The 19201-nt window shown below is 40.9% G+C and overlaps 1 protein-coding gene across 1 annotated transcript; it reads right to left on the bottom strand.

The window, feature by feature from the left end:
* Window positions 1-487: 487 nt before the first annotated feature.
* LOC100492768 (peptidyl-prolyl cis-trans isomerase FKBP8) lies at window positions 488-18493 on the bottom strand. Its single transcript, XM_002932260.5, has 8 exons — window positions 17968-18493; window positions 9685-9854; window positions 9084-9172; window positions 7745-7962; window positions 6563-6735; window positions 5269-5346; window positions 2268-2414; window positions 488-1249 (listed from the first exon to the last, which is right to left on the bottom strand). The coding sequence occupies exons 1-8, from the start codon at window positions 18362-18364 to the stop codon at window positions 1163-1165; spliced, it is 1359 nt and encodes a 452-aa protein (XP_002932306.2). The 5' UTR covers window positions 18365-18493; the 3' UTR covers window positions 488-1162.
* Window positions 18494-19201: the final 708 nt, after the last annotated feature.

The raw sequence follows: 19201 nt of genomic DNA, 5'->3' as shown, positions 1-19201 counted from the left end.
TGACAGTTTTCCTTGTTTTCCCATCACCCTCCAGTAGTAGTATAATCCACTACAATACATTATGGGGGCGTGGCCAAGCAGCACAGGGGCATGACCTAAAATTATTAAATCATAACATCAGGTCAGTTGTTTCCCATTCAAATTCAAATAAAGTTTGTATTTTTCCAGTAGTTATTTTATTTCCACCCATTTATGAAAAATCACATTTCACCATTCACAAATTGCACTCCAGAGCTCTTCAGCAATTAAAAAAATTGCAGAGCAGGGTGCAATGAGTGAAAAAATGGCAGTTTGCACCCTGTGCACATTTTAATTACCCCTCATAGCCCCATATTTATATATGTGCTGCAAGGTCTGTTGGTAACCAGGCAACATTCCCCAGGTGAATAATGGTAAATTGAATATGTAGGAATACTGCAGGTGTAAAATAAACACATTAGAGTGAATCATGAGCAATGAAAGACTGGTCAGCAATCAAACACGCAACTCATTTGCCTTCATTTATTTGATGTAAATATGGTATTTATGGACATAAACCCCATAAACTATTTAGATGCTCCAGTAGCTTCAGCTTCTAATGCCTGAACATTATACATATTCTGATGAATTTACTTGGACATACAGTACATTAGTTATACTGGAGTTTTTTCTATGTACTGATTATTTCAACCAGATAAACATACCAGAACTATACATATTCTGTTAAGAAAAAATAGCACAGTAAACAAGATAAGATGTAGTCTGCCAGTGTATTATGGACATTTGTTGATATTTCGAATCCTACTTTATAAACCATGTAAAATACTGAAAGCCAATGTGCATTGGGGGTGCACCTTATTCATGGGTGGCCATTTTGCTTGCAATCCACTTTTTAGGCTTTGGTCTGAACACCGCATGCCTACAAATTCCATCTGTAATAGCCAGGTATAAGCTAAAATCTACAGTGAGACCCCTCGCTGATATATAAAAAGGACCATCCATTACTTGTAGGAAGAGTAGTTTCTGCAGTGTGTTGCAAAGTTTGATGCAGGCTCCAATAGCTATAACCCAGTAGCCACATGCCTTGGTCTATATTGCAGTTATTATTCTTGCCTCCTCCATCACTGGATAGCTCACACTTTATAAATAGAAAGATAATTATAAAAGTATCCAGTATTATCCTTCAGCTTTCCCGTATAAGGGTTAACGCTGTCACAAAACTAAGCACAGCAGCTACGAGGGCACCAATTATCAGCATCCGATGGGAAACCTAAAAACACAGGAAAAGTGAAAAGTCATTTGTTAAACAAATTGAGTTCAGGTTATGAAAGGTGTATAGCAGGGATCCCCAACCTTTTATACACGTGAGCCACATTCAAATTAAAAAAGTATTGGGGAGCAACACAAGCATGAAAAAGGTTCCTGGGGTGCCAATAAGAGCTATAATTGGCTACTTAATAGCCTGTATGTGGACTGGCAGAAGGCTCTGTTTGGCATTATACTTGGTTTTTATGCAACTAAAACTTGCCTCCTTACCAGAAATTCAAAAATGAGCACTTGCTCTGAGGCCACTGGGATCAACATCCAAAGGGTTGGGGAGCAACATGTTGCTCACGAGCCACTGGTTGGGTAACACTGGTGTATAGTCAGCTCCAGGTCTGGTAACCAATATCAAGCAGCAGATATTTACTTTTGAACAGCACACAAGTAAATGCTACCTTTTGATTGGTTGCTGTGGATTACTAGAACTGAAGACGACTATGCACCTGTTATTATATATATATAAAGACAGTGAGCCGCACACACAGGGACTTTGCAAAAAATAATAAGTTTATTTGGAAAAAAGGACCTTTTTTCCAAATAAACTTATTATTTTTTGCAAAGTCCCTGTGTGTGCGGCTCACTGTCTTTATAATTATTTTTTGAACATCTATAGGGCGTGCTCTGTTTGTTCTTATATATATATATACACAGCAATTTTAAAATCTAGTAAAAAGGCATTCAACAGACAGCCTTCTAGGCCACGCCTTTGCTATTAAACTTCTCAGGTATAAAACTAACGTATTGTGCTTTAATTTATAATAATTAACATCAAAAGACTTGTTCTTGGAAGTTAGTTTATTCACGTGTATCTGAAAGAGAAATCAAGAGCCCAGGCAGAGAAGCATTCATTTTACTATGGTATTTACTAAAGGATTAAAAAAAAAAAAAAAAAACATATTAAATGGCATAGTTATAAGGCTGAGCTAAAATGAAAGAATGTAGAGGAGGCATAGTGACAAACTTACATTCTGCTTTGTGCTGTGACGAATAAGCGGATTTAAGTCCTCCCTAAGCTTTAGATGAGCTTTGGATTTAGCTCTTACTGGGGATTTGTTGACTTCAGGCTGTCCTCGTTGTCTCCTCACCAGTTTAGAAAGTTCAGCATGGATAGCCTGAAAATGGAGGCCTATTACTGAGAAAGACACTTTACCAAGTATTCAAATAATCTATCGAATCATGTACAGAAGGGCCAAATGCATTATCAGTTAGGGATTAGTGGTCCAAATTGTGCTCTGCACAACTTCTTAGTTAGTCAGTGACTTTAGGGGGGCACAAGGGACATAACTGTTCAGTTAGTTTGTGAGCATGCGGGTCTGATTCAAAAGCAAATTCACTGAGCAGTTATGTCCCATTTGCCCCCCCTCAAGTCACTGTTTGGTTACTGACTGCTAACAGCTGAGAGAGCTGTAAAGGACGAAGTAGAGTTCTGGCTATTATGTTAGACATCTGTCCGCTCCAGCCTTTATAGATTACATTTTTGCCTAACTAATTTTATTGAAAACATTTTTTATTTTGCGCAGTCTATCTATTTTACCCAGTTTCATTTTTTACACTGAACTGTTCCTTTAATGACTAACAGTTCTTTTTCACATTGGAACAATTTGTCCTAATGTTAAACTGTTAAATCTGAAAACATAGTAATCTTTTAAGCATGTTACCAGTTACCAAATTAGGCCCTATGTTTCTCGATGACACAATTGATTCTCCATATATCTAAAAGCAAATAGTACATTTAATAATTTCCAGTACATTTAAAAAAAAGTGATGTTTTGTGCATTTCTGGGTATTGGGTCAGAAGTTATTTTCCACAAAGCAGAAATGGCTGTCCATCAGAGAGAAGCTGCCTCTGAGCACAAGTATCTAAGCAATATCTCAGTGTAATTGCAATGACAGTTCCCGTAGCTCACTCAATTTAATCTTTCCAGAGTCAGGGAAACACATGTGGCCAACTGAAAGGTTGTCCTATCCAGAATTTGATATTCTTTCCATCTGCATGGCTGGAGCCACAGGATTAGGGAAATGGTGAGAAATGTAAAAGGATTACCTCAACTCAGTGAGAAACAGAGCAGACCTCCGATCAAAGAAAAGACCTAATAATGATTGCCACACACAGCAGCCCTGGCCAGGTTTCTCACCTCACTCCCTACAGAGATATTCCTTTTGGAAATATGTAAAGATTAAACCCAGAATTATATTTATCTGCCCAGTTCAAGGGTGGCTGTTGCCTGTTACCATCTGGCTGATGCAATTTTTTACAGGTATCGGGCCCCCTATCCGGAAACCCATTATCCAGAAAGTTCCGAATTACGGAAAGGCCATCTCCCATAGACTCCATTTTAATCAAATCATTCACATTTTTAAAAATGATTTCCTTTTTTTCTGTAATAATACCACTGTACCTTGTACTTGCTCCCAACTAAAATATAATTCATCCTTATTGTAGACAAAACAATCTTTTTGGGTTTAATTACTGTTTAAATAATTTTTTTAGTAGACTTAAGGTAGGAGAATTATGGAAAGACCCCCTTATCCAGAAAACCCAGGACCTGAGCATTCTGGATAACAGGTCCCATACCTGTTCCAGAAATGGCAGGGGGCAACAGTAGTCAGTGGCACAGACTGGACATTCCAACATTAAGCTGGCCATACAGGGGCAGATCCGCTCGCTTGGCGATGTCGCCAAGCGAGCGGATCTTCACCCGATATCCCCACCTACGGGTGGCGATATCGGGGAGGCATGTAGGCGAATTCGATCGAATTCTGCACGCAGCAATGGGGCAGTCGGATCCGACTGGATTTTCTAGCCTGGCCGATCGATATCTGGCCAATTTCAGGCCAGATATCTGTCGGCCAGGCCCCTCGTTTCTGCCCCTACACGGGCCGATAAGCTGCCATGTCGGTCCAAGGGACCGATATCGGCAGCTTCTATCGGCCCATGTATGGGGGCCTTTAGTCAGGTTGGCACAGGTTGGATATTTCAACAGCAGCCAGAGTGATTGGTCCTTCATATAGCAGCCTTATCAGCACAGGTTGGACATTCTTCATAGAGGGGCACAAATTGGACATCCAAACATATCTAGAGGGGCAAAGGTTGCCCCTGGGCAGTAAACCATGACCTCGAATTAAATATTTTCCACACTGTTTTTTTTTTTTTTTAAAGGAGAATTAAAGCCTAAAAACAAATATGGCTAGAAATGCCACATTTTATATATTGAACTAATTGAACCAACCTAAAGGTTCAGCAGCTCTATAGCAGTAATGATCCAGGCCTGCAAAATGTTCACAGGAGCTCCCTATCGTAAATTCTGTTAGGATTGTCAGTGACACTGCACATGCTCAGTGGGCTCTGGGCAGCTGTTGAGAAGCTAAGCTTAGGGGTTCTTCTCATGTAATGAAAAACTGAACTAATTACTAATCAGCCTTGTACTGTGACTGTTACATTCTATATATTTAGTATATTGCGAATGGGTCCCTAAGCTCAGTAAGTGACAGCAGCACAGAGCATGTTCAGTGAATCACAGAAAAGAAGATGGGGAGCTACTGGGGCATATACAGAGGCACAGATCTTCCCTGCTAAGGGCAGTGACACACGGGGCAACTTCTGTGACTTCTGCAAATCGCGGTGCTGCATATGCCATCCCATTGGCGATTTACATTCTAGCTGGTGGGATGGCATTTCGGGGAGATTAGTCGCCTGCGACAAGGGAGATTTGTCGAGCAGCGACTAATCTCCCAGTGTGTCAAAGCCCTAAAGGGCTGGGGTTGCCTTTGGCTGCTACAGAAGGCCAAAATATGATCTACTTCTTTAGTTAAGCTTGCATTCTCCTTTAAGCTCCAGCTTTCCTGCATTGCTCAGGCTCATACTTTTTAATTGATCCCTATTTCAGGTAATAATACCAATATATCAAGCTCTGAATCAACAGAAGCCAGCTGTTTGTTTTTACTTTTTTTGATCTTGGCAATTACCTTGGTAGTTGGTTCCAATTTAAGCGCTTGTTTCAGGATTGGCATGGCCTCTTCATATTGTCCTCTCTCTGATAGCACCTGATTGGTTAAATAAGAGCATAGCATGAGGATTAGATTACCAAAGCGTTTCCATCATCTATAATGAAATGCAGATATAGCAGGACTGGATCTACATACTTAGGGACTCCCCAGTTCAGAAATATATTTGTGCCCCTATTAAAAATTTGCAACTTCAAGAACCCCGTAGCTGTGCTGTTGCTGGGATGTTGGGATTGTATTTCAGCCATATCTGGAGGAACACAGTTCCCCAATTCTATCCCTATTTTATAAGAAAACTACTGGTAAATGAGTTTCTCTCAGCCTGAGGCATTGTTGCCATGCAGAAACATCTTCGCCACACTAGACCAGCGAATCTTGTGGCTCCTATTTCTTTCTACATTTGACAGTTTGAATGAGTCATCAGCAATCTGAGTAAGTACCGAAATACTTTAACCCTTCCTTACATGTACCTGTGCAGTGTTATCTCAGTCCTCTTCTTCTTATCTTTTAATTTAGCTTATAAATTGTACATTGTGGTCCAGTTACATTGTTAAAAAAAATGTAAGTACTGTTTTTCTTTCTTTCTTAAACAGACAATAATATTTTCACTCATACAATAGCCAGAAATTAGATATTGATTACCTTGCATCAGCTATTCTCTGTGGATTTTAAAATAATATCATCACCTATGACTGCAAAATGGAGATGTTTTACAGGTATGGGATCAATGGCCTTCCCAAATTACTGGAAGACCATATCCTATAGACTCCAATATAAGCAAATAATTCTCATTTTCAAAAATGATTTCCTTTTTCTCTGTAATAATAAAACAGTAGCTCGTATTGGATCCCAGCTAAGATATAATTAATCTTTATTGAAGGCAAAACACTCCTATTGGGTTTATTTAATGTTTAAATTATTTTCCATTAGACTTAAGGTATGGAGATCCAAATTACGGAAAGATCCCTTATCCTGAAAACCCCAGGTCCCAAGCATTCTGGATAACATACCTGTATTAAAATAGACAAATAATGTAATAAAAAATAATTTTCATACCTAATAAAAAGAAGATATACTATAATTGTAAATAATGGTATATATATTGTATTTATGGTGAAGTGGAATTAAACTCATTACCATGGGCAATGGTACTACTAAGCACAGAAATTAATTTCATGCTAACTACTACAGTAGTAGGGGGGCAGCCTTTTTTGGGCAATAATTGGGTAATCTCAATACAATATTTAGACATTACCTTGCCTTTCCTATAAAGTGCTTTTGCATTGGCCTGGTCCATTTCTAGCACAGCATTGCAAGAGTTAAGCACGTCATCAAAGTGATGTAGCTTTAGCTGGGTGGCTGCCAGGTTATTGAGACATTTGATTCGATGCTCACGAATCTCCTCTTCTTCCTCTGAGCTCAATGGGTCTGAGTAATACAGATAATGGCAAGTCATTACGCAGATGCTGAGTACATAAGAGATTCCCGCAGAAGGGAACCATGACAACATGATCAAATACCCATCTTGTAATATTAGCATACAATAAAACAGTGCTCATAAATAACTCCTAATAGCCCAAGCCTGCAATACAACAAGAGAAGGCATGCCATTTGGTTCTTATATTAAAACAGGGCAGAGATGGAAAATTCTTTTCAGCAGTCATTTTTATTCAGTTGCTTATGGCTAGAGGTGGCAAGCTTGATCTATCGCTGCTGTAAAATAAATATTGAGTTGTAAGTTATGTCCATTTTCTTTGATTCTGCAAATTGTATTTTTGGGTTTTGGATTATTCTGTCTCTTGGACAAACACATTTAAATCAGCAGCGAAGGTTTAATGACTTCTCATGCCTTCAGAGGTCATTACGAGCAATTTGGGAGTTTGTGTACAATACTGCAATTAGTTATACTGGGACATGTACTAAAGCAAAGCATCAAAGAATTCAAAATTTGATTAAACTGTTATAATTTCTGAATTAACCTACTGTCAGGAAGATGGTTTGTTTGGGTTGAGCCCCAGCCTACCAGATTCCCATAATGAGGACCACCTTCAGAGGGCTACATGTTGGCAACTGGGCATGTCAATAGAAGCAAATGATTTGACAGCTTTTGAGGGGGTCGAAGTATATTTCAAGCCCTGAATGATAATTTTAGTTTAAGCTTGCCAACAGATCATCTTTCCTGATGTTTTTTAGGGTGTGGGGGTTGAAACTATATTTCTGTGGGCTCCTTTGGGTCACGCCAACTTTTAGTTACACCAGTGGTGCCAATGGTTATGCAGGAAAGTCATTAGTAGTGCAAGGAAAGATCTTTCTTTAATGGTGGGACTGTCATTATTTATTTTAAAATATTGTGGATGTGGATAAATCCTTAGTCCAACTCATATACATACAATAAAACATCATGCTTTGCCAAGTAGGGCCTGGCACTCAAACATACCTGCAGTGGTGGGAGTGAGGATGCTTAGAGCCTGACTGTAGGAGTGCATGGCACTTCTATACTCTTCACGCTCAAAGTGGAAGTTACCACATTCTCTTTTCTGGTTGGCAAGGCTTATTCGATCTGCAGTTGTTAGAATCCCCAAACTTGGCTTGTCCCGTACTTGAAGCAAAGTCACTTTATATAGTAAAGAGGCATCTGATGGGATGTCTGGGTCTCTGCAAAAGAAATATGATACTAGTTGGTATATTCATTTACTATAGTTTACTATAGTTTCTTTTCATTTCTTTCATCATAAATCCCCTCAGAGAACTATTAACTGCATTGTGAATCCACAGAATTAATAATGTTCCAAATGTTGAACAGTATTCCTAAATATCATTATTTTGTCTTCCAAAAATCAGCAAAGGCCCCCACACTGCCAATAAACTTGTCTATAAATAACAGCAGAACCCTAAGTAAAGATTAACTGTGTACTACACCCATACTCAAATGCTTACTGCCATATATCTTGCACTGATCTGTTTAAAATGTGGCATCTGCAAATATTCGCAATGTCTTGATTTCAAAATGCTCATTAAGGTCAGCATAAACGATAGTCTGGAAGTGTGTCACATCTTGGGAAATCAAAAACTCCAAAATGAGCTCTAGAAATGCTTACTATTGCACGTCAGCTGCAATGTTAGGAATACCTTATGCACTGAGTAGAGTACCTATTTCATACTGTACTACCAGCTGTGAGGTACAGCACCTGAAGCAGTGAATATCCTGCACCTCCTCATCTTGCCCTTTTCGGTAATACCCTTCCCTGTACCCAGCTGCTCTACACTTGGTCAGGCTTACTAACATGCAGTGTAGAACAATAATACAGCAAATAAAAACTGAGGTTCCATTATTCAACTTTACTTTGTACCACTAAGGGCAAGGGCAGGCTGACAATCCGCCCCTATGCTACTAGTTGTTCCTGCAGCTGGAAGCACTGAAACCACCCGGGTGCAGGCACTTGCAGCCATTATCCGCCAACAAACGCCAAGTCTTGCGAATCAATGCTTCCGGGTGCAGGCAAGAGAAGATTTTTTAAGTGTAGGGGCAGATTGTCATCCTGCGCTTATCCACAGGCTCCATGTGCTCTTGCCCTAAGAGATAAATCAGCGACCTCTATGGTTCGATATGTTTGATAACTTTGATAACCAAACTTGACCCCAGCCTTAACTGGTTCTTCAGACTCTGGTGAAGTGTAATTTAGCAGTCATTATTTTGAGCAGTTTGTTTACACTTAGACAGAGGAGTCTATAGATGCTTGCATAGGGAAGTTGATGAAATTTAGTAAGATAATTACCTCCCCAGAAGTCCAAAGGCATAAAGGCTGTTTGTCAGGAGAAATGCCACTTCTCCAAGCTGCATAGTCCGAACACCAAGTTCCAGGGCCTGCATTCATAACAAAAAAAGAAAGAGAATTATTACCATCATATAATAATAATATAAGTGGAAAGAAACTAAACAATGAACCCACAAGTACAAAATGGCTTCTACAATAACCTGTGGATGTTGTAGGATCCTTTATATTATGGATCCTACGACAGCTAACAGAAAGTAACAATGTCATGGTAAGCACAATAAATGGTGGATTAATAGTGGCGTAGGACCTTTGGTTGCTGTCAACATGACCCCCTGTCTTGCATCCAGCCCACCCTGCTTCTGCCCCTGCTTCACCTATATTTGGTAGCTGATCTACCTTGTCTTGCAGGAAAATCTCTGAAACCCAGTGCTCAACCTCCTAGGAACTATGGATCTCAGGCAACCACAAAATGGAATTTATCATTCAAATATCTGTCCTGTACCGAAAAATCATTTATACATAGCTTTAGTATGTCATGTTATATTGCTTGTTCATTGGCCAGTAGGACGTTTCTGCATGGGCTGTGGTAGTTATCAATCACCTGTATGACATCCCCTTCATCGAGAACAAAAGACAATTTTGGATCTTTTTCCACCAGGCTTCCATCCTCCAAAATTCCCATGAGGTGGACAGTGACTTCTTGCCCAGGCAGAGGTATTGTGGCCTTTCCATGTCCTGCCTTCAAGATTTTCTTTTTTAAAAGCTTATCATCTGGAAATAGAAAAAATCCATTTGAAAAGAGGCGATATGGTGATGTAAGGTTTATGTGGGTTTTATGTTGCAAAGTCTGGACACTGGATCTAGTAACCCCTAACAACCAATCAGATTTATGCTTTTAAATAGATGACTGGTAAATGCAATGATTTTGATTGAATGATATGGGTTACTGGACCTAGTACAAAGTCTGATATTATTGTTTTTTTAATCTTTTAATCTTTTTAGAAATAAATTTAATTCCAGAATCTATGGCAAATCAAAATGCAATTTAATTGCAGAATCCACACATTTGTTTGCAATGCTAAACCCACAATCATCTTTTGCATTGTAGAGACTTATCTTTTACCTTTGCCTCAATGGCCCAACTGGAATTAGTTAAGGTAGTGATAACTAATCCATGGCAATTCATCTGTTACAGAACCACACTCAGCAACAACCATTAGAGCTTACCTGGGCTTGCACTGACAAGAGCACTACTAGTTAGAAATTGTTTCTAGCTGCCACAATGAGAAAGTATGTGTGTTTAGTGGTGGAAGAGGAGAAGGTATAGGTGGAGGGGAAATCTGGAGGTGGAGAACCCTAACCATACATTTTTCCTAGCTTGTGCAACTCCCTTTCAGGCCCTTCTTGGCTTACTCCAGAAATGCATACACTACTATTCACATACATTCAGGAGCGATTCTGACCCCATGTCACTTTGAGAATTCCAGATGCTGCCCCCCTGACTCCCCTGCTTACCTTTTTTTGCACTCCTATATTGGCAATATGGGGCTGGATTATAAATGCTACGAGCACAATTGCATTCTCTGCTCTAGAAGATTATAATTTCCAGGTTAAAAACTGGGATTTTGGCTCTTACAGTAATTAGAAGTGGCATTTTGTCACTTCTGGTAAACTGGGAGGGGGATCACTGTCACTTGAGGCAGGTTTCTCAACTTACTCTGCTTACACTCTGTATATTTCTCTAATTTAAAAGAATGATGTGCATACTTAAACTACTAGAACAGGTTCTTGTGGATTCCCATTACTAAATCTCATGTGGCACCTGTATTTGATGCCACATGAGATTCAGTACTGAGGATCCACAAGAATCGGTAGTTAGAAATCTGATTAGGGTTGGACTGGGGGAAGCAGGGCCCCTGCATGCCCCAAGAGGCCCCCATCGCAACCTCCACACCCCCTGCAGGGGCCCCCACCACCAGCCTGACCCCCTCCCCCGAGCACGCATAAATTAAATTTACCTTCGGCTGGTCAGAGGAGGGAGCCCAGCGGCTTAGAGGAGCACCCAGCGGGGATCAGGTCTGGGCCGGCGGAGCCCACTGGTTTTTTTTCCAGTGCCCCACCGGCCCAGTCTGACCCTGAAACTGATCAGCATACAGTCATGGTTGTGCTTTATAACCCTGTGGATAAGCTTTAGCCTAGAGGGAATACCATGCAAATAGGAATCTTAAGAGCTATCCTGGGCCTTTGTCCCATCCTGCAGTATTGAGGATAAAAACAGCAAGCACATGTAGTGGCTCTTTTTTTAATGTATTTATACTTGGATTCCAGCTACAAACATATTCAGCACCACTTTAGCAGAATTCCTGTGTACCTTAATTCATACTTCAGATAATATACTGAGATTACACAGGGTGCAAACCCACTAACCCACCATAATGCAGCCAAAGCTGGTTTTCTAATGGTGTGAAGTGTGGGGCAAGATGTACAGTTCTATATCACTGAAAGAAAGGAAGCATTTCAGATGTTCTTGTTTGCATTCACAAACTAAAAGCAAAGCAACAAAATCTTCAAGAGCAAAATGTAACTTGAACAGAATATGCCATGCTAGCGAGGAAAACAGCACCACCAACTACCTGGCTGAGGATACTTGACAACCCTAGATAAAATTAACAAGCCCATTAAATAATTAAAGGAATATAACATAATCTTAGCAATTGTAAAAACTTCCTCTGCGCTCTGGGCTAGTGATGGGCCTGTGGGTATGCATGTTGAGGTGCGCGCCAGGTTCACACACCAATGATGCTTACAATCTTTCCTGCATGGGATCCTCATTTCATCCTAATGAAAATGAATTCTCAAACTTAGAAACTAACAATGTACATGTTATGAAAGTTGTCATGAATACAAATTTGCACTGCAACCACCTGATGTTACTAATGGCCTCCCAGCCAAATCGCTTCTCTGCGATAATGTAATATGCCAGATTCTAAGGGGGATGACACACAGAGCTACTAGTAGCAGCTACTCATGGCTGCTAAAATAGACAATGTTGTTCATTTACTAATAATTGTCTCTATGTGTGTTTTAGCAGAGGCAATTCTCAGTATTGTCTGTGACGGGGCATTTTCTGGCATTTAGTAGCCATGAAAAAGTAGCTGCTACTAGTAGCTCTGTGTGCCTTCACCCTAATACTTTTTTTTTTATCTAAACATGCAGCTGCATACCATACCCCCCAACTGTCCTGCTTTTCGCGGGACAGTCCCACTTTTCATGGCGCATCCCGCTGTCCCGGATAGTTCCATGAATGTCCCGCATTGCGGGACATTCATTGAACTTTCCAGCACAGCGGGATGCGCTGGCTGTGCGGCGGCAACAGACTTCCCCGGCGGCTTTACTCGTTATGCGGCTCCTTATACTGCGCGACAGGCCCTTTTATAAGGTTGCGCCTGTGGGTACGTGTGACGTCATTACGCACGGGCGCAACCTTATAAAAGGGCCTGTCGCCACTGCACAAGGAGCCGCATAAGGAGAGGAGACGAAGGAGGAGCTCCTGTGGGGGGTAATGTGTATGGGGGGCTACTGTGTATAGGGGGCACTGTGTATAGGGGGCACTGTGTATAGGGGGCACTGTGTATGGGGGGCTACTGTGTATAGGGGCACTGTGTATGGGGGGCTACTGTGTATGGGGGGCTACTGTGTATAGGGGCACTGTGTATGGGGGTACTGTGTATGGGGGGCTACTGTGTATGGGGGACACTGTGTGTGGCGGGGCTACTGTGTATGGGGGGGCTCCTGTGTATGGGGGGCACCTGTGTATGGGGGTACTGTGTATGGGGGGGCAAAACTGGTACATAGTTATAACTCACTTATAACTGACTGCCTTCTTTCTATATTTGTATTTTATATGTAGTAGTTGCTATATTGTTTTCCTTAGGTAGTACAGTATGAGGGTATAGCACACTTGCGTCTGATCCCGCCATTTCATCTATATAAAAGGAGTATTTTTTTAAAAAATGGGGTGTGGTAATTGGGGCATGGCCACAAAAGTGGGCGTGGTCAAAAAATTTGCCAATTACAAGCACTAGTGGTGTGCAAAGGGCAATTTTGGTCAGAAATCACCATGTTTTTTACCCACACTGCAGAATATTTACCCCCCATATAAACCTTCAGTATTAGGGATCAAAAACAACAAACACGTGTTTTTTAATGCACCTACTTACTTACCCTTGCATTTCAACAACAGCTGTTTAACCACATTTCTATTTAGACACTTCCTGCTTCCTCCTCATCATTCATTTGCACATTTTTTAACAAAGAGTTGAGGGCATGCCCGAGTTGTCTACACTTGAGAGTTGAGATAACTGACTTTTGTGTTAGCTAGGAATACGTTTGGAAGGAGAAGTCAGGAAATTAGGAGTTGCCACAGAGTGGATGGCAGGAGGTCAACAAAAGAAATATTAGCACCATGGACCAAGCTTTATGCAGATCTAATATTTCTATACAGGTTCCCCCTGCGATCTGCCTGAATCCACCTGTCACAGGGCACACTGGGGTCTCCTACCTCCACCCCCTACTTCAGTACAACCTGAGTGTTTCTGATTGCCTCTCCATATAGGCCGATTCATTATGTTGGGTTGAAAAACCCAACATACTGTTCTTCGACTTCAGCTTATTCTTCCGCTTTTTCTTCTTCTTATTCTTAGCGCCCCCCATTTTCTAAATGCTACCCCTCCTACAGTTTTAGGGGTACAGCACCCAAACTCCCCACACTTCTTCGCCCTATAGCGGAGCAGGTTGCTTGTGCTTTCCTAAGCAATCCCACCCCCCCCCCCGTCTTTTTGTGTCGCTGCTCTGAACACCCCAATTTTCCCATTGACTTTGACAGGGAAGATTTTCAAACTGCTGCCACTCTTATAGCTTTGAAGCTACACCCCCCAAAGTTGAATAACATAATAATGGGGTCACCCCGAATGAAACAGCGACATTTGTTGCATGACCCAAAGTGTAAGGGGCCAATCAAATTTCACCCATTGACTTTAAAGGGGAAATTGAAACTGCTGCCAACCTTATAGCTTTGAGGTTACACTCCCCAAACTTGAACCACATACTCATGGGGTCAGCCTGAATGAAAATATGATGATTGTTGGATGCCCAAAAGTGGGCGGAGCTGTGAACAGCCAATCAGATTTTACCTATTGTCTTGGCAGAAATCCAACCTGCTGCCACTCTCACAGTAATAACGCCAGGGTCCTCAAACTTTGCAGAGTTAGGCACCAGGTAACTGTGGTTCAAGGTTAGAAAAAGTGGGTGGAGCCACCAACAGCCAATCAGAGTTCACCTACTGAATTTTTTTTGGTTTCAATTTAAAATGCTGTCTTTCTCACACTATATATGTCAGGGTTTCCCAAACTTTGCACAGTCAGCAATTGGCTGATCACATATTCAGGGTTAGAAAAAGTGGGCGGAGCCACCAACAGCCAATCCATTTCCACCCATTAAATTTCATTGGTTTATATTTAAACTGATGCCATCATTTAAGTATTAATTCCAGGGTTGTTAAACTTTCCAAAGTTAGTCACTGGGTATTTGCAGTTCAAAGTTATTGGTTTAAATTTAAACTGTTGCCATTCTTTAACTATTAATCCTAGGGTCCCTAAACTTTGCAGAGTTAGTCACTGGGTAACTGCAGTTCCAGGTTAGAAAAATATGGCGGAGCCAACAACCGCCAATCAGATGTCACTTGTAGACTTTTAGTGGGGAAATTTAAATTGCTGCCATTCAGACACTATTAAAATCAAAGTCCCCAAACTTTGCACAGTGGTTTTTACCATATAACTGTGATCCAAGGTTAGAAAAAGTGAGCCAAGCCAACAACAGATCAGATTTCATTCAGTGAATTTTTCAAACCAACATGAAGTTTATTCTCAAACTTCCGCTTTTAGTTTTACACATTTACACATCATTGTGTGAATAAAAAGCTCTTTCAGTGTATGGCCAGCTTTAGGGCAAGAACCTATGGAGCATTTGAGTCTCGGGCGACAAAGGCTTTCCACCAGTAACGATAGGAGTCACCAGTAGAGAGACCTTTGCATCGCTTCGGTAATTCGAAGTCATGCAAAGTTGCCTGCAGTTGCCTTCCCGCAACTTCACATTACCGAAGAGGACGACTCAACCGCTCTGTGGGTTCATACCCTTAGCGCTCTGCTCTCTATATTTACAGATGAGTAAAGTCAAACATTTGAGATACTGATAGAATCAACTGTGCCTTGGCATGTCTACTTAACATCTCTTCCCTATAATATGACTGACCTGTAAGTTATGACTAACCAGCAAATGCTGTTGCACAATATAATGTAAAGTAGTTTTGTTGCCTAAGGAACATGCACTGCACTTTGCTTTATTAGCACCACAGGCAGCCAAGGGTTTTCTCTAATCCACCATTAATGCAGTAGTGAGAGGTGATTAGAAGGATATTGTTTAATCTGGGTTATTAATTACTGAGTCCAGCAGTCCATTCCCCTCCAGCGCTCCAACCCCCCACCTCCCAATACAAATTTCAGACTATCCATAAAGGAGCTCATGTGGATCAATGGGCAGCGCAGCTGAATGTGACAGAATGACTCACCCACTCATTGTGCTGTGGGTATCATCACACGCCGTGTTTTTAACCCTCTCTGCAGTCCCAGCAGTGCATGCTTATGGGTGCTTATCAGTCAGGGCAGGAAAGGTGCATCTGTAAGGACATCCTACAATCTGCTTGGGCTGAGCACAGCAGCATAACAACAGAGGGGGCAACTTTTAGGGCTAAATTTGTAGCTCAATGTGTTCTGATACGCTACCCCTTAGCATAGGCCCTGTGGGCAATATTGTCCACTTAAAGGGGAACGTTACCCCAAGAAAATGTCATGTTTAGCAGCTCTCCACTCTGCATTCATTAAACATTTACAGTGATTTTAGTTTTATAAATGGAATTGCCAGGAAAAGGAGCATTGGTCTGTTCCTTTCTATTTTTTTGCACTGTTGACTGAATAAGCTAATTGACAAACCTATGAAGAAGCATGGAAGGCATTTTGGGAATAGAAGTTTTGGCTGCAGGAGAGCTTCTGTTACATTGTTTCAAGAATCAAAACTAGTAGCGCAGAAAGGAACACAAAGTGCTTTCCTTGAAACCACTGTATAATGGAAAATTGCAAAATTACAGTGGCCATACACAGGCAGATTTCAGCAGGCAATTTGGGTCCTTCAGACTGATTCAGGCAGCTTATCTGCCCATGTATGGGCCACATCTCAATCAGGCAGGTTTGATTTTCCTATTGGATAGGGGACTGTATCAGCACATCAGTTGATGTGGTCCTCAGTCCGACAGCCCCTAAGACCACCGTTTTTAATTCGACCATTTTGCCCTAGGGCCAAATGATCAAATTAGCCCAATATCACCCGCCTTAAGGTCCCCATACACGGGCAGATTGTAGCTGCCGATATCGGTCCCTTGAATCGATTCGGCAGCTTATCTGCCCGTGTAGGGGCAGAAACGAGGGGCCTGGTCGACCGATTTCTGGCCTGAAATTGGCCAGGTCTCGATCGACCAGGTTGGAAAGTTCAGTCGGATCGGGGACCGCATCGCCCACCCGTAGGTGGGGATATCAGGTGCAGATCCGCGGATCTCAGCATGTATGGGGACCTTTAGGTAGACATATTGGGAGAAGATCCTCATGTTTTTGGGACCTTGCCAAGCAATTGCATTGCACTGAAAGTTTTCAAAGTCCTGGTTTGGAGAAAGTAGTAGCACCAGGGTTCCTCCTGCATGAATAAGGTGCAGCTTGCTTGTTTGGGTAAGTGGGGTTTTATGTGCAACTAACTTCAGGGAATTTTGTGAGCACACAACTGTGTTTGTGGTTGCAAATGACCCTCAAATTCTAAGACAATAAGATATATAAATTAGTTTATATTGTTGTGTCATGTATTGTTTTCCCCCCATTATTTCTGTAGCTTTCAAACTTGGTATTTAAAGTTGGTTGCTAGGGCTTATGTATAGAGCAAGATAAGCAGCAAAATAAGAAAACCAAGCAACACAGTTATTAGTTGCAGGCTGGAATGAATCAGATTAAAAAAAATACCTAAAAAACAGACCTAAAACATTTTATTACAACAGGTTTATTTACCATTATTTATCAAACTAAAGTTTATATAAATGTGAACTTGGTCCTTAAGTATAATTAGCCCACCTCAAGTCTTCTCTTACAAAGCTGAATCACTCGGAGCTCTGGTTTATAGTATATTTGCCTAGTAAGCAGGGTAACTCTGAAAATGCTTTTCCAACCTGTACAGACTGATAAATAAGACATTCTGATTTTCATGGATTTATAGTCTCTTGAAACCACAGCTAAACTTATTTCCAAGAATGTCAGTCAGTTATCAAAAGATCTAAACTGAAAAAGCACAAATTGAAAAAGACACGGAAAAATGCAACTTTTTTGTATTGTTGCACAAAAACGTCAAATGCGAGCGTAAAAAAAACTAAAAACCTATAAAACCACGAAACAAAGAAAAATCTTCCATTTGTAAAAGCAACTGCTATTGACTTCTACATGATCTTGACTGGTTTTAGATGGCTTAATTTTGCTTTTGGATTTGTTACGGTTTTCTTGCATAACAAATTGTGAAAACATTTTCTAGACAAAATTGTATTTTGGCGTAAAAAAAAACAAACCAAAAAAATCAAGCATTATTATATGTCCCCTTATATGTACGTAAAATAGTTAAATACACAGAGAAATGCTTTGGCCAGACTGAATACAATAAGCAATTTGCAATAAAAGTGTGCAATAAAAAGTCTTTTGATAAAAAAAATCCTTTTCTTTTACCTTTTACCCATTCTACAAACCTGTTATGTCTGTCCACTCGTCAGAAAAAAAGAGCTGTTTGAAATTGAAGATTCTATATCCTAGTACCTCTTCGACAGCCTGATAGAAGAGCACCTCTTCCTCTTGGGGCACATTGTCCTCAATTGTAATGGGGGGTAGGAGAAATGTGACACTTTTCCCAAAACTAGGTGTCCGCTGTAGCTGTCTCTCAAGCTCCCTGCTGTCCTGGGGTTGTGGGTTTGGCTCTGCTTCCACCAGCACTGTGGGAATATTACCAAGGCTACCCTTTAGTTCTTGGTCAGATGGTGTATTTTCCATGCTTTCATGCTCTTTCATATCTGTGCAATGTCCAAGCTGTAAATCTTCATGTTGTAGTCCTGTCATTACCATTTCCACCAGTCCCACTTCCACTGACATTTGTTAGAAAAGGGCTCTTTTTTTAAGAAATCTGCCAGAATGACAGTCTTCATAAAACAGTGTGTAAAGCAACTGCATTACACAGACAGTATGTCTTCTAAATGTCTGTAATTCAATTACTGCTATTAACTGTATGATTATCATAAGCCTCTCTCCCTGTTTCCATTTGTTTAAGTCTTAAGTCTCTTTGCTGAGTGCACACACCAAGCTCATATCCCAACTGTGCTGAGATTTAGTGCACTGCCCCCATAGAGCACAAAAGAACAAGTTTAACACACATGTTCCATTTACACCAACTTCTGTTTTGGGCATGATGTAATTTCTATAAATATAGCAGCTTCTCTTATAATAAACGTTACCAGAAAACACTTCCATGGCCCCTTAACACATAAAGCTTGCAAACAAATAGTGAAAATGTGCACCATTCAGACCCTACTGAACCCTGTATTGTTCTGGGTTCTGTTCACAAGCACTGCCCAAAATCTACATTGCTAGAAATGTTGCATTTCTGTGTATAAGACTTTAAAATAGGCCCTGGTATTTTTAGTACAGAGAGGCCCAAACAGCACCCCACCGGCCCAATGAACAGTGACTGTCTACGGCATCTTATAGCAGCCCGTCTGGCATTTGCCAGAATCCACAGATCACCAGTCTGGGCCTAATCTGGGTGGTTTCATCTCATTAGCAGGGGAAGCCAAAATTCTGACTTAAAGGAATAGTGTAAACATAAATAGATAGGCTGTACAAAAAATATTTTCAATATAGTTAGTTAGCCAGAAAGCTGTTAGCAGTCAGTAAAGTGACTGCCATATGGGACATATGGTTATTATGTGAGAC

This window comes from Xenopus tropicalis, chromosome 3 (assembly GCF_000004195.4).
Source record: "Xenopus tropicalis strain Nigerian chromosome 3, UCB_Xtro_10.0, whole genome shotgun sequence".
Taxonomy (NCBI): domain Eukaryota; kingdom Metazoa; phylum Chordata; class Amphibia; order Anura; family Pipidae; genus Xenopus; species Xenopus tropicalis.
Note: the sequence above shows the minus strand (reverse complement) of the source record. Positions and strands in the feature narration are given on the sequence as shown.

What these genes read in the sequence shown, in the direction of transcription:
- LOC100492768 (XM_002932260.5), bottom strand. Translation starts at nt 18,364, where the DNA reads ATGTCAGTGGAAGTGGGACTGGTGGAAATGGTAATGACAGGACTACAA. An exon ending in CCTCACTCCCACCACTGCAG is followed by an intron (nt 6,736 to 7,744) that starts GTATGTTTGAGT and finishes TGTATTACTCAG; the next exon opens with ACCCATTGAGCTCAGAGGAA. An exon ending in AATTGGAACCAACTACCAAG is followed by an intron (nt 2,415 to 5,268) that starts GTAATTGCCAAG and finishes CTCCATTTTCAG; the next exon opens with GCTATCCATGCTGAACTTTC.